This window comes from Oncorhynchus mykiss, chromosome 20 (assembly GCF_057628025.1).
Source record: "Oncorhynchus mykiss isolate SJ-2025 chromosome 20, ASM5762802v1, whole genome shotgun sequence".
NCBI classification, from domain to species: Eukaryota; Metazoa; Chordata; class Actinopteri; order Salmoniformes; family Salmonidae; genus Oncorhynchus; species Oncorhynchus mykiss.
In genome coordinates, this window is record NC_143041.1 from 21,401,391 (window position 1) to 21,417,759 (window position 16,369).

A 16,369-nucleotide genomic window follows, 5' to 3' on the forward strand; every position below is an offset into this window, starting at 1 on the left:
TAATGTTTACATATCTGGCATTACTCATCTCATATGTATATACTGTATTCTATACTATTCTACGGTATCTTAGTCAATAATGTTTACATATCTTGCATTACTCATCTCATATGTATATACTATTTTCTATACTATTCTACGGTATCTTAGTCACTTAATGTTTACATATCTGGTATTACTCATCTCATATGCATATATTGCATTCTATACTATTCTACTGTATCCTAGTCCGTTCTGCTTTGACATCGCTCATCCATGTGTATATAGTATTAATTAATTCCTTCCTAGATGTGTGTGTATTAGGTATATGTTGTGTAATTTGTTAGATATTACTTGTTAGATATTACTGCACTGCTGGAGCTAGAAGCACAAGCCTTTCGCTACACCTCGATAACATCTGCTAATCACGTGTATGTGACCAATCAAATTTGATTTGGTTTGAAATAATTGTGAAGGGTTACACACAAGGTTACATTTACACACCTTGAAAAAAATATCAATATTCAATGTGACCAATCCTATCTGTGAATCGGTCATTATTTGAACAATATGTCCTACTTTCTGGAACTGTTCCCAATAGGTGAGGAAGGACATTTAGCCTACTTTACCTTAGAAGAAAGGGGTGTGTGTAGTTTACCTACCACCTTGCACTGCACGCTCCTCCCAAGTGTGTGTGTGGTAAACGCACAAGTGAAGTTACGGTTGAGGGGAAGCTGAAAACATTACTACGTCCGAAGGAAGAGGTAGCTGAAATTCTCTGGTGGTGGTTGTTCAATATGACCCGGCAGCTGACATCTCGCCAAACCAAATTATAAGGTAAATGTATTGGATTGAAATGGCGCAGTATCTGGACCTGATATAGCGAGGAAGCGCTTCATATTAGAATATACAGAATTTGCGAGCGATGCGTGATCTAAAGTTGCTCTGGTAACACATAGCCCTGTTCTTAACGGCTGAGGTGCAAATGATATATAGTTTGACAGTAGTGTTCTCAAAATGAAAGACAACAACCTGTTTTTCTCCACCGTGCAATGAAATTCTTAGTAGGATAGGAAAATGTATCCCAGTACAGCTTCATTTGAGGTTGAGCATAAACTATTTTACATATGCTTTAAATGTTGGTATTTAGTTGCGTTGTCAACCAAACACAATTACATGACTTTTGTCATACAGTAAATAGCCTTAGCCTAAAGTTATCTTGCAAACGAATGTAACAGTATTTAGTCAACCTTAAAATGAGTAAGACATCTGTGTCTACATTTTGAGGTTAGCCTAATGCAACTATACATGTTTTATGTAATCATAAAAAGCGGGTATGTTCAAGATAGCATGCAAAAGTCACAGGTCTTAACAATTACTATAAAAATCTGCCAGAATCTCGAACAGCATTGATCACTTGCGATATGTAATTTTAGAAGTGAACTCAACTGCAATCCAGGACATTTGGTTGTGCTATTAGATGAGGCACAGTGATTACGCATGAAGTTATTGCATATATACAAAACATCTAACGTTCTCATTTTTAAATGGTTGAACGCGCAGTGATCACACACTTAGATGACAACTAAACCAAAACTCTGACATTGTTTTTCCATTAGAATTTGGTTGTGCTTTTATACTTAACAAAAATATAAACGCAACAATTTCTAAGATTTTACTGAGTTACGGTTCATATAAGGAAGTCAGGCAATTGAAATAAATTCATTGGGTCCTAATCTATGGATTTAACATGACTGCAGCCATGGATGGGCCTGGGAGTGCATAGGCTGACCAACTGGGCAGCCAGGCCCAAACAATCAGAATGAGCTATTCCCACAAAAGGGCTGTATTACAGACAAATACTCCTCAGCACCCCCCACTACCCCTCAGACAATCCCGCAGGTGAAGAAGCCAGATGTGGAAATCCTGGGCTAGCGTGCTTACACGTGGTCTGCGTTTGTGAGGCCGGTTGGACAAACCTCCAAATTCTCTAAAACAACATTGGAGGCAGCTTATGGTAGAGAAATTAACATTACATTATCTGAAAACAGCTCTGTTGGACATTCCAGCAGTCAGCATGCCAATTGCATGCTCCTTCAACTTTAGACATCTGTGGCGTTGTGTGACACAACTGCACATTTTAGTGGCATTTTATTGTCCCCAGCACAAGGTGCACCTGTGTAATGAGCATGCTGTTTAATCAGATTCTTGATATGCCACACCTGTCAGTTGGATGGGTTATCTTGGCAAATGATAAATGCTCAGTAACAGCACAAAATTTGAGAGAAATAAGCTTTAATAAGAAATAAGTATGGAACATTTCTGGCAGATTTTAATTCAGCTCATGAAACATGGGACCAACACTTATATGTTGTGTTTTATATTTTTGTTCAGTGTAGAGGGTTGTAAGCATAGTGATATTACATTGGGAATTCAACAAACTTCTGACACATTTTGAGTGAGTGAATAAAGGTGAGATTTCCACGTCAACCAAATATTACCCACCTTTTTTATTTTTTTATTTTACCCCCGTTTTCTCCCCAATTTCGTAGTATCTAATTATTAGTAGTTACTATCTTGTCTCATCGCTACAACTCCCGTACAGGCTCGGGAGAGATGAAGGTTGAAAGTCATGCGTCCTCCGAAACACAACCCAACTAAGCCGCACTGCTTCTTAACACACCACGCATTCAACGCGGAAGCCAGCCGCATCAATGTGTCGGAGGAAACACGTGCACTGCGCCCGGCCTGCCACAGGAGTCGCTGGTGCGCGATAAGACCGGCCAAACCCTCCCTAACCCGGACGACGCTAGGCCAATTGTGCATCGCCCCACAGCCGGCTGCGACAGAGCCTGGGCGTGAACCCAGAGTCTCTGGTGGCACAGCTAGCGCTGCGATACCCACATTTCTATGTTGAAATGGCGTGGTGTTCCCAGTGGGATATTCATTTGGCCTAGGGGTAGTGGTGGGAAAAAGTACTCAATTGTCATACTTGAGTTAAAGTGAAGATACCTTGATAGAAAATGAATCAAGTAAAAGTGAAAGTCACCCAGTAAAATACTACTTGAGTAAAAGTCTAAAAGTATTTGGTTTTAAATATACTTAAGTATCAAAAGTAAATGGATTTGTGAAAAAGTATCAAATGTAAAACTATAAACCATTTCAAATTCCTTATATTACGCAAACCAGACGGCACAATTCTCCTGTTTTAAATGTTTTTTTTATTGAAGAATAGCCAAATGGCACACCAACACTCAGACATAATTTACAAATGAATTATTTGTGTTTAGTGAGTCTGCCAGATCAGACGTTGTAGGGATGACCAGGGATGTTCTCTTGATAAGTGTGTGAATTGGACCATTTTCCTGTCCAAATGTAAGGAGTACTTTTGTCAGGGATAATATATGGAGTAAAAAGTACATTTTCTTTAGGAATATAATGAAGTAAAAGTTGGCAAAAATATAAATGGTAGAGTACAGATACCTCTTGGCAGTGGTGTAAAAATACTTTAAAGTACTACTTAAGTCTGTTTTTGGGGTAGTCAAACAAATTTAGAGGGTACAATAATATGCAACGTAATAGTACAATAGGCTACCCTTCGATGCTCGATGCACGCCAGGGCCTGGGCGGCTTACGGATCCACATTACTCCATCAATGATCCAGTATTCAACTCGATACGTGTATTCCCTAAACAAAAATATGTTTTACACTGTCATTTAAGATTTAAACTGCAAAATGTTCTCTCTGTCCAGCCATGCGCTGCAGCAGTCGTAGTAAAATAAGTTGTATGCTATTTTTATTGCACTCTAAAGTCATAGTTGTGTTCTGATTTTGACGCTGTCTCTGAATTCGCTATCTCAAAAGGAATCGCTGGGCTAGCCTACCTGCCTACTGATTTTACATCCAAATTTTGCCTAGAACAATTTCTCTTTCTTTCTCTCTCTCTCTCGGTCTTTTAATTTTTTTAGACTGGATGAGGACAGGTGTCTGAGTATCAGTATGTGTTGTTGACACACAGTCAGGACATGCCAGTGCCACAGATAATTGTCTGGAGTTTCTGTCTGTCTGGACACTATGTACCTTTCTGGCAGGGTGCACGGGTGAAGTGGCAGCTCACTCTATTGCTCTCTTGCGTGGGTGACCTCATCACTGTTTGCTTATCTCTTTTGTTGATTGATGGCCAACTAATCAGTTTCCAAATATTTGTCCACCCTTGAGTCAGTATCAGGAGTAACAGTATGTTTTTTGAAGGTTTAAGTCTTGTGACCTAATTATGTAATACTATTTGCTGATGTATTTAAGAACATACACACACACACACTCACAAACAAACACACCGTCACACTGCCCTATCCCATCTGGACAAGAGCAATACCAATGTTAGAATACTGTTCATTGACTATAGTTAAGCATTCAACCTCATAGTACCCTCCATTCTCATCATTAAGCTCGAGGCCCTGGGTCTGAAGCACACCCTGTGCAACTGGGTCCTGTACTTCCTGACGGGTTGTCCCCAGGTGGTGAAGGTAGGAAACAACACCTCCCCTCCGCTGATCCTCAACACTGGGGCCCCACAAGGGTGCATGCTTAGCCCCCTCCTGTACTCCCTGTTCACCCATGACTGCGTGGCCACGCACGCCTCCAACTCAATCATCAAGTTTGCCGATGACACAACAGTAGTAGGCTTGTTTACCAACAATGACGAGACAGCCTACAGGGCTCTGGGAGATGAGGGCTCTTGGAGTGTGGTGCCAGGAGATGCCAAGGAGATGATTGTGGACTTCAGGAAACAGCAGAGGGAGCACCCCCCTATGCACATCAACGGGACCGTAGTGGAGAGGCGGTGGAAAGCTTCAAGTTCCTCTGTGTACACATCACTGACAAACTGAAATGGTCCATCCACACAGACAATGTGGTGAAGAAGGCGTAACAGCGCCTCTTCAACCTCAGGAGGCTGAAGAAATTTGGCTTGTCAAGTAAAACCCTCACTAACTTTTACAGATGCACAATTGAGAGCATCCTGTCGGGCTGTATCACCGCCTGGTACGGCAACTGCACCACCCGCAACCGCAGGGCTCTCCAGAGGGTGGTGCGGTCTGCTCAACTCATCACCGGGGGCAAACTACCTGCCCTCCAGGACACTTATGGTACCCGATGTCACAGGAAGGCCGAAAAGATCATTAAGGACAAAAACCACCCGAGCCACTGCCTGTTCACCCGGCTATTATCCAGAAGGCGAGGTCAGTACAGATGCATCAAAGCTGGGACTGAGACTGAAAAACAACTTCTCAAGGCCATCAGACTGTTAAACAGCCATCAGTAGCTTATTAGAGGCTGCCTATGAACATAGACTTGAAATCACTGGCCATTTTAATAAATGGAACACTAGTCACTTTAATGTTTACATATTTTGCATTACTCATCTCATTTGTTTTTACGGTATTCTATTCTACTGTATCTTAGTCTATGCCGCTCTGACATTGCTTGTCCATATATTTCTATATTTTTAATTCCATTCCTTTGCTTAGATTTGTGTGTATTGTTGTGAAATTGTTAGATACTAATACAATGTTGGAGTTAGAAACACAAGCATTTCGCTACACCCGCAATAACATCTGCTAAAACATGTGTATGTGACCAATAAAATTTGATTTGATAATTGCTGCTCAAATAAAGAGAAGCAGCAGGCTTCACCTGATACACATTGTACGTCTTGTATTAAGATTAAGAATCTTAAAAACAGACAAGATGTTAAGTGGTCTTCCAGGCTCGAGCAGTCGTCTGAGGTGAGTGAGTAGGAAGTAATAGTAGTAATTACTTTTGTTTATGTGAGTTTACAGTAACTTATTGTATTGATTACTGTACTGTAAAAAAACTAACAATTTAAACCTGCAATGGCAAATAATTTATTTCTGAAGCCGTTCTATTTTTGTTTATTAGTTTTAGCCGAGAAGAGACGCATGTAAGATCAAGGGCTCAATTCAGCCAAGCCTACATTATTATGATTATTATGATGTAATTGGCTATGCAAAACATCCTGGCTTACTTTACAGTGCCGAGTATCGAGTTACAAAATAAAAATGGTCAAAATTTAAGGGAACAGTTTCATGAAACAAGTTGTCTACCCAGAACCTTGCTTGTGGATATTCTGATTGTTTAAATATCCTAACATACAATGGCCCCTTTGTACACTCAGCGGGAGACCCATAACTCTGCCATCCACTGAAACAAGTACTGCACCTCACCCAGTCTAGTCTGCCTGCCTGATTCAGACAATTTTTTTCTTTCAAAACTGTTGTCTGCCAGCATTCCTCTGCTCATTATAAGTGCTATGTTCTGCCTAGCAACACTAAGCAAAGGATATAGCTTGTCAATTTGAACGAGAGAGAGGGCTTTGATGTCTTGTTGGGCCGGCATTGTGGTTGAGGATGCCACGGAGTTGGGAGCAGGTGTGACGTTTTCATTCTCAACTGTTGCTTCTGTGACTAATACGTTGTCATAACACTGAAACCGAGCAAGAAGGTGTTAGACATTAGTACATGTTGTGAAATCTGTCACTATGGAAATACTGGTTTCCTTGTTTATTTTAGGCACATTGGCTGTAAATGTATACATTTTTTTGTCACAAAACTCTTGAAAATACTGCATGTGATAACTAAAACACTTTCTCACTCACATACTGAGCCAGGTCATTTTTAATGGAGGTCCAAGGGCAATGGGCGGAGGTCTTCGAGGGCTCTGACAGACAAGAGGACTCTGGTGGGGAGAGTGAGCTGCTGGGTAGCTCCACAATCACCTTGGCTCCTCTGGTGGTCAACACTCCTCCCCCTCCCGTTCGCCGCTCCCAGCCCCTCGTCATCCGCAGAAGCAGGTAGGCCTACCTGACTTGACTTACACAATGGCCATGACTCCATTGGTTGACAGTGAATGACTCAATAGCATTTGACACGTCTTATACTTGCTACCTGCACAGAAGTCAATGAGTCATGTTCGGATATTGAGTCATATGTCACATCCTGTTGTTCATGACGGTTACAAAAGACTCCTAAAAATAGACAGACTCTTTTTAATTGAAATGTATTGGTTATATTGTGTGACATTTTATTTTCCTTCATTGTTGTATCCAGTTGTATTGTATTTGCTATTCACTTATTCTGTTTAAAAAAATTTTTTTAAAGTATTTTTTTTCACATTTTTCCAGAATGAATAGCGTGGAACTGTCCTCAGTTCCTTCTATACCCAATCCCTTTCCAGAGCTGTGCAGCCCATCTCAATCCCCAGTCCTGATTGGCTCTCTCTCACCGCCGAGAAGTGACACGCATGTAAGATCAAGGGCTCAATTCAGCCAAGCCTACATTATTATGATTATTATGATGTAATTGGCTATGCAATCTTCAGGGATATTGTTCTGAATTAATTTGATTGGCATTGGGTAGGTAGAATTGTCACATTGATAACATTGCCTCTTTGGAATACAGAATACAGTACAAGTTAATTTGACTGGTCTGGCAGAGGAGCCTCCAGAGGGAATTGTATGGATTCATGTTGTTGACTGAGTGGTTCGCAGGGGTTAATTTGATTGGCAGAGGCCCCTGGGTATGCTTGTGCGTATTTAACGCCCGGCGACAGACTGTCACTATGCCATAGATACTCCTGGGCATGACACTCACCACATACAAGCGTGCCACAAGCACATTCTAATACACACACACACATAAAGACAAACAAAAACACACCTTTTTCCTCCAGTTACTGCCACGGTATCTTTACTTGTGGTATAGTTGCACAGACAAATTCCATCATGTTGTGACACCATCCATCATTGTCTGGATTAACATAGATGTATTAGTTTGTTTAAAATGCCATACATATGTCTTTAATGTTCTGTATGTACCTAGCTACTAGGTACAGATTGGTTTTGTTTTGCCCCATGGCTATTGGAAACATCAGAGCAAAAATGTTCAACGTTTTAACTAAGCTATTTTGCTGAAAGGATGAATTCAGCGGATATTGATACCTTGCCCGGAAAGAATGTGCAAACATCCCCCACGAGCAGTGTTGGAGAACATCATTTAAAAAAAGAACTTATGCTACAACGTTACCGACTATGAAAAGTAAAATGCTACTTTACTTTTGCGTTACCAAAAACAGAAAACCCTCTGAAGATGCCTTACGCGTTTAGTCATTTATTCCTATCCCCAGTAAAAGGTGCACACTACCTTTTGAATGGCTTGCGTAGTCTAAACCAGGGGTGCAACTTTCACTGGGGACGGGGACATGTTCCCCACATTCTGAAATTGCATTTTTGTCCCCCATTGTATCACATTCCAATGATAATACTAACGAGGCAACGGTGTGCTTTAAGACCATGCGGCCGCCTTCAAGTGGTTGGGTAAGCTGTTTGGAGTGTTTATCTGACAGAAAAAAATTATAAATAATAATTATGTCCCCCCCCACTTCTAAAACCAAAGTTGCCCCCCTGGCCTAAACCATCCACAGCCTAATCTATAGCTCTGGACTATACCAACTCGACTAATAATGGCAGACGCAATATCTCCTTTACTATACTTTAAATAAATGATTTTGTTTAATTATTTATACATAAGTAAATACATATATTGTATAAAACCAACTGGGCGAAGTAAAATGAGAGTTCAAATACAAGAACAACTGGCTACCACTCTGTTTTTACCCACCAATATGAACTGGGCTGTGAACAATGTAATTGTTGTTTCCTTTCTGTTTATGGCGACCGACGGAGCAGGAGAAATTTAACTTCTTATCAACTGAGCCTAACTTGATTCTCTAGCTACATTGTTTGCTTTATTACCAGGCAATAAATGGGGCAGTCTCCCGAACCCGATGATCCTGTGTTTGCGTGTGAATCCTGCAAGTAGTGTCAGTCAAGATTCGAGGGGTCACCTCTGTCCTTCTACCAATTCAAAGTAATGTGAATACTGCTGCGATAACGGCTATTGTCTCTGCCATCTCGCTAGCTATCTGCCGGCTACCATGCCAGCAACCCACCTCAACGTTTGTGCAGAAACAGGAAGATTGTGATGAACATAGCCTAGGTAGAGGGATTTCATTTTTTATTTTATTTGCGCGAACAAGGAACAACAAGGAAATATTGTAAAAGTAACTGATTACTTAAATAAAAAAAATTGCGCTTTAGGTTACTTGTTACCACCAAAAAGTAATCTGAGTACGCATTAGCGTTACTTAACACTGCCCACGAGACTCCAAGCATTTGTTCATTATTTGGCCTGTTGTCTCTTGCGGGAACGAGTCTGCTTTCGCTAAATAACAGGTGAAGTTTAAATCTGGTTGTACTGGTTTTGGAGTTGGCTGAGGAGAGAGACTGCGCTAGAGGTTGCGTCGGAGGTGTCACAAGTCCTCAATTTAACTTGTACCTGGCTCTCCTCTCAGGCCTTGGGGGCTCGGGCTAGGCCGTGTGCCAATCCCATCAGACCGGTTCTGGAACAAGATGGGAGGAGGTGTGAGTTCTTGTAAATAACAGAGAGGGAGCGGGAGAGATTGAATAAGACAAGTTCAAGGGGAGGGTGAGGTGTCAAGGAAGTTAAATAAAGGAGTCTTTTTGGCTGTCACTATAAAAGCTGTTGACTGATTCTGGCCATCAGAAACCCAGTCTCTCACCCTGGTTAAGCTTTATAATGTGACAGTTCCAGAATTGGCCTATTGCTGTTCATTCATATAGTTCATCTATGATCTCCTTTTAATCCTTTTAATATATTTTCATTATGTAATTTTTTTGCCTTTATTTTGGATTTGTTTTCTTTTGGATTTGTCTTTATGTATTTGGATTTTCTTTTGGATTTGTCTTGGTATGCATGTGTTATGTTCGTTGAATATTACGCAATGTACTCTGTTTTCTCAATGTAGTGTCTCTGTCTGCTTCTCTGGTCTAGCTGATCAAGGTGTTCGGCGAGGACAGTCACAGTCGGTCCCTGTGGGTGATACCCAGGGCCACAGCCAGGGACGTGTGCCATTTGTTGGTGCAGACAGCCCACTGTAGCGACCAGGAGAACTGGGCTCTGATCGAGCTGCATTCAGCCTTGGGCCTGGGTAAGACTGAACTGCACACTGTCCAAACATTGCCCAGCAAATGCCATTGGCATTCCAATTATTTGCAATTGTTTTTGGAATGTTTGTGGGTTGTCTAAAGGCAAGTCTACATCAAAAAGTTTCGACGAGATGAGACAACTGGAGTACGGTGTCCATATTAGGACAGCCTCAGAGTTGGTTTGGGTTCAGACTCACTCTGGCTTGAGAGAGCCTGCATACCAAGTAGCTCTCCAGGAGGGTTGGTCACCCCCTGTCCTACACTGTGTGAAGTATTTCTCCCTGCCCCCCCAGAGCGAGTTCTGGAGGACCACGAGGTGGTGGTGGAGGTGCAGGCTGCCTGGCCCTCCGTGAGCGACACCAAGCTTCTGTTCCGCAAGAACTACGCCAAATATGAGTTCTTCAGGACACCTGTGGTAGGCCTGCTGAGCTCTTCTGCATCCTCCACCAGAGCAGCTTAGATGGCTGGAAGGAAATGGTGATGAATAGTATAACATACAAGATGCTCTAACATGTATTCTGTCCAAGGATTCTGATAGGATCTTATGTTATGCCAGATTTGTCAGACGTGTCCCCAACGGGTTAGTATGTTAATAATCACCGTCATCTGGATGTCCTGGTGGAATCAGTGTTAACATTGTGTTCCTATCACATTTATGTTGCGCATCCTGTTCATTAAAACGTCTGACTTCATGCACACACACACAGTGTGTAAATATATATATATATATATATATATTTATATTTTTTTTGTGTTAAAAAAACTTTACTTATAAGGATGGTAATGCAGGTTGATTCACACAAAATAAACCTTTTTTTGTCAGGTTTTAAACATTTGCTTCGATTTGCGTGACGTCTTGCCTTAACCCCCTTGAAACACTGCTATCAGACTCAAGCCATTGCTCATAACCCTCCATACAGGCACCAGAGAGACGTTATGTTATTGAAATAGCCCTTTGGTTTACAACTGTAGCTTCCTGTTACAGCTGTTCTTCCCCAAGCACATGATCTCAGACAGTGCTGATGTCACCAAGGGAATGACCTCGGCAGAACTCATCCAGGTAAGCAGCCAATTGGAGGGAAATGGCGCAAGGCCATCTGCTCTGCTATAGCTTCTCCTTTGTGGTGTTATGTTAGGTTTCACTCTAGCTGAGGAGAAACTATAAATATAAACTATATCAGGTTGCCAGGAAAGTGTATCAGGAAACAAATTGAATTGGCAGATATTGAGAATGACATTTCAATCATGTCAGAGGACGTACAGAAACAGTCTTTTGGAATGGTTTTTAGTTCAGTAGTTGAATTGATTACATTTTGAACCTTGTCGATTTTTCTATGCTTCTCTTCGGTTTAGACAAAGATCCATTGGATTTGACCCAGATGTTGTTTCTTTGCCTCTATCCAGAATCTGCTGCAGTCGGGGACATGTCCTGAGATCCAGGGCTTCCTCCACGTCAGAGAGCCCAGCCGCAAAGCCTGGAAGAAGGTCTACTTCTTCCTCCGACGTTCAGGCCTCTACTGCTCCACCAAAGGCTCATCAAAGGTCAGCCATGGGGCACCAGATTTTGATAGAAATAGAACATCCAGAACTGAAAGTAATTTACAGGAAATGGCAAAGGTACATGAAGATGGTGGATTTCAGAAATTACTTAATTGTTTTAGCACTACGCCCAGTTCCTAAACTACGGTGTGTGTGCTTATTTATCGAACCATGTCACAATCTACTTTTTTCAAATTGGTGACGTCTTGGAGCTAAAATTGGGATCATGTATACTGTGCTAATGACGACACCAAAAAAAGGGTGATGGAGAGTAATGTACAATACGTTAAACTTAGCACACGAGGCCTTTGTGGTAAGCGAATTGGATCCACCATTTTTATTAACCTCCACTATTTAACGGCCATTTAATTTAGTTTTACGCTTTCCATTTCAAATCAATGGTTAAATACAGGTATGAAGATATTTGTAGTATATTGTTTCGATATGCCCCATCGACGGATAGCCTGGTCAGTGTGACGGTCTGATGGTCTGTGTGTCCTAGGAGCCCCGTCACCTCCAGTACGTGGCTGACCTGGAAGACCTGAACGTCTACAGTATCACCAACAGCCGCAAGCTCTACGGTGCCCCTGTGGACTTCACCTTCTGCGTCAAGGTAACCACCACAACCGTCCAGGGCTTCATTTAAGAGAGCAATGTTTCGAAATTGTTCTGAAATAAGATGCTTACACGTTTCTGTGTGTGTAGCCCAGCAAAGACCGTATTCGTGCGCAGGACTTGAAGCTGCTGTGTGCGGAGAACGAACTAACGCGCACATGCTGGACCTCTGCATTTCGACTATTCAAGGTGAGGAGAACCCAATACTCGGATATCATTACATCGTCACCTGAACTTTATTATAGAAGCAGATTCATGCCCAAAACAAACACAAATAAAAACATCCAAAATGTGGCAAACCCATACTGGATAAGATGGTGGATAAATAATCAAAATGTGATCAATACGCGTGCTTACCCTTTTACTTTTTCCTCCTGTGTCTGCCGGAGCAGTATGGGAGGCAGCTGCATTGTAACTACCAGCTGTCCCAGTCGGCACCTCGTCTACAGGAGGTTGTGTCTCAACGGTGTGAGTCGGAGGCCAGCCTGGTCGCCATGGACTTTTCAGGGAAGGCGGGGGGCCGGGTCATCCAGAATGCCTGGGAGGCCCAGAGCGCAGAGAGGGAGGAGGGACAGGCATGGAGGGTGAGGATAACTGGGTCGGATGGTGGGGTGGAGAATGCGACTGGACAAGGATACAGATGGGTGAAAAATAGGCAATGGGCTAAGAGGGTCAGGAATAACAACAAGCCAAACAGTCTGGAGTTACTAGTGACTATGACCTCTCTCTTGTCTCTCAGAGGAGAGAAGCCTTGAGGTGCAGCCTACCCAACCTTAACCCGGGATCTCAGCCCTCTTGTGAGTCCAGTCAAACAAGTACCGTGTCAAAGTGTTTCACATTCACAGTTTTCCCCCAAACAGAATGTATTTGTTCAGTACATTGATCTAAATGGTAAATGAGTGTGTGTGTTTGTGTGTATTACACAGCCATACATCGGACCCAGCTCTGGTTCCACGGTGGTGTGTCGCGAAAGCAGGCCCAGAGGCTGATCGAGGAACAGGGATTGGTGGATGGGTATGTATGCATGTGTGCTTGTTGTGGGCACATCTTTGCATGCAGCTCCTTTGAATGTAGCTCCTTTGCATGTAGTTTAGTAGCTTTAGTTTGTAAACAACATGCTCACCTTGGGTGACATCTACCGCATTGTGTGTCTGTGTGTAGGATGTTCCTGATTCGTGAGAGCCAGCAGCATGCCCAGTGTTTTGTCCTCTCGTTGTGTTACAAGCTGAAGACCAAACACTACCTCGTCATCCCTGTGAGTGGACTTTCCTCTCCCCCATCATGTGAACCTTGCCCTTTCATTATGAGATAGCAAGGCTATAAAGACAGTCTAGTCATAATTATACTAGGTAGATATGAAAAACAAGTGACTCTGAACTTACAATGGCTAGCCCCATGTCGTACATTTTTTTTTTATTGTGCTTTATGCTATTTGCCTCATAACTCCTGCGTGCTTTGTTGACTATGAACTCACATGTTTACCCGATCGTGGGACAGACTGTTTGTTCCCACACTCGGGACTCTGACTCTCTATTGGTTACACAGACTCTTGGCCTCCTATCCTATTATAACCAGTGGTGAAAAAAGTACCCAATTGTCATACTTGAGTAGAACTTTACTTAAGTGAAAGTCACCCAAAAGTCACAAGTCACCTTGTCGTGATGTGTGTTTTTGTCCTGTATTTTTAATCCCAGTCCCTGTCCCCGCAGGAGGCCTTTTGGTAGGCTGTCCATTTGTAAAACATAATTTGCCTAGTTTTTTTTAGTACAGACAGGTATGCAGATTACAGCTAGTTATCTAGCTCGTATGTTTTTGCGTGAATTGTTTGATCCTGACAGATGAGCATGTAGATTATTTTATTGTGAAACCCTTGTTTCTCTGTGCAGTGTGAGGAGGGCGGTAGGAAGTACTACACCATGGACGATGGCCTCACCCTCTTCATTGACCTACTGCAGCTGGTGGAGTTTCACCAGATCAACAGAGGCATCCTCCCTGTCTGCCTCAAACACCCCTGTGTCTGTGTCGCCCTCTGACCACTTGGTTAGGGACACCTCATATGACCCTAGGGACACCTCATATGACCACTGGGCTAGGTATATATGCAAAGTAGTTCAAACGCTGTCAGTTTCACTGTAGCTAGCCGTACACCGGTAGACTGTGTCTTTCGCCCCTGTGTTTCGGGCACTGTTTTCCAGATGGCGAGGGCAGGTGTTTGGCAGGCGAGAGCGAGCGACACTGTGTGCTAGCTTAGCCAGCTCATCCTGAGGACTACTCCGGTACACGGGAGGCGGGAGCAACACTGTTTGCTAGCTAACTAACAAGCTAGCTAATACACTGTGTCGTTAACTATCGAGTTAGCTAGTACACGGTATTGCTCTAGCAGCCCGTCTGCTGTGCTGGCAGGAGGTGGGGGGCGACCGGTAGACAGTGTCCTTCGCCCCCGCCTGTCGGGCATTCATGCAGGAACTATTGGGGTGGCATTCATGAAAGAACCAATGGGATGCTCGAGGTGGGAACACCCTTAATTGTGAGCTGCAGTTGCACACTTTGAAAAGTTACAAATTGCAGCTTGAAGTCACATGCAGTAACTAGTGTGTAGGGGTCTAGACATGGGTGGTCACAGCTATACTCCCCTAGCAGTAGCTTTTAAATCATGTATTTTTAATTGAACCTAACTCATTTGTAGTTTCAGACATCCCTCCCATTTTTTTTATGTTTTAATTAATTACTTGCAATCCCTGTGAGGGTAAGTTTAATTACGCATTTTGCACAGCTTTAGGATCTTAGCGCGCCATCGTTCGTGGTAGGATTTTGTGCTGAAACCTAAAGAATTTGACTTGCTAAAGGGCTTGTTCACTCCCTTGTGAAGCAATACGTCTGTGGATAGTTGGCTGGGTGGCTATAACTGATATCACTGAGTAGGTTCTTCAATTTGAGAAAAAAAACATTGTTTTCGCACATCCTTTAGGGGCTTGGTGATTTACCTGTGGAATAGAGCCCCTTTCAATGTGTGGAATGTACAGTGTGCAAGTTCCTGAGTGTACCACTAGAGAGCACTCTTCGTACACCGGACAGAAGAGCCAAAGACGTGAGAGCTGATTTGTCATTGAGGAATTCATCAGGGGCTTACCCAGCGAGGTGCAATGTTTAGACTCAGTTAGAAATAAACTCCATAGAGCTATTGAAAATCAATATTCTTCACATCAGGAATTATCAAGCCTTTTCAGCACAATACATTTCTATCTGAATGTTCTGTAAAATTGCACAATCTTGAATAAGCCCCAGGATTGGTGAAATACTGTAGCTACTCGGCATGCCTTCTGAATGTGCATATGTATGTTTTTAATTATTATTTTATAGTTCACTGTGTATGGTTTTCATACTAGGACACACTACTAGTAAGTGCCTTGTAAATTCATATAACACTAAGCACTCTTAAATGCATATTTTTTGCACAATGTTGGTTGAGGAAGAACTATTCTGATGTCTTGTTTTTGTAGTTAGCTGTAAAAAGAGATGCGGGCTGTTCATTCCTACCCTGCATGTTCATAGTGTATACTTGTATGGGCTTTCAATCAATGACATCTCAGACTTATTTGAACTCTTGCAATTGCTCCATAGCGTTTATATGAATTAAGTGGTGTGCAACGTATACATCTCAAGTTATTCAATGCCCAGGGCCAGTTTACTTTTGTTCCACGTTTTATGTTTTTTTCTCCATTGAATTCAGTTGTATTGTGTGATATGCAACATGGCAAATATCTATATCTCTTTCATAACTGTTTAATAAATAATAGATTTTCTTATATGGTTTGTTGAATTGGATCTGATTTTTAAATTTTTGCACTGTAATCATGGTCGGGATCAGATGGATTTGGTCTCATCGCTATGGTTACAGTATCTGCATTTACTGTAAATATCTTCCCATCGAAGCACTTTTACAACGACAAAAATAACAAGAATGGACCTTAATACCAACGTGTACCGTGCCTTCAGAAAATATTTACACTCCTTTTTTTCACATTTTGTTACAAAGTGTGATTTAAAAAAATGTATTTAGTTGTCTAACACAAGTCAGCGGAATAATTTTGATTAATGGGAAATTAAACACTGTTGATTTCGATAAGTATTCAACACCCTAAGTCAATACA

General features: G+C 42.1%; 1 protein-coding gene across 5 annotated transcripts; it reads left to right on the forward strand.

Moving 5' to 3' along the window:
• Nucleotides 1-612: 612 nt before the first annotated feature.
• Nucleotides 613-16,024, forward strand: grb7 (growth factor receptor bound protein 7). Of its 5 annotated transcripts, none has more exons than XM_021575941.3 (14): nucleotides 613-816; nucleotides 6,669-6,851; nucleotides 7,182-7,302; nucleotides 9,910-10,066; nucleotides 10,358-10,479; nucleotides 11,050-11,124; nucleotides 11,469-11,606; nucleotides 12,106-12,216; nucleotides 12,309-12,407; nucleotides 12,611-12,802; nucleotides 12,958-13,015; nucleotides 13,145-13,232; nucleotides 13,380-13,473; nucleotides 14,105-16,024. In XM_021575941.3, exons 2-14 carry the CDS (start codon nucleotides 6,679-6,681, stop codon nucleotides 14,249-14,251), a joined length of 1,575 nt encoding a protein of 524 aa, XP_021431616.3. In that variant the 5' UTR covers nucleotides 613-816; nucleotides 6,669-6,678; the 3' UTR covers nucleotides 14,252-16,024. The 5 variants fall into 5 exon arrangements, with proteins under 5 accessions (XP_021431616.3, XP_090068704.1, XP_090068703.1 ...); XM_090212578.1 differs by having other exon boundaries at nucleotides 620-816; nucleotides 4,429-6,851; XM_090212577.1 differs by having other exon boundaries at nucleotides 674-816; nucleotides 6,665-6,851.
• The last annotated feature ends 345 nt before the right edge of the window (nucleotides 16,025-16,369 follow it).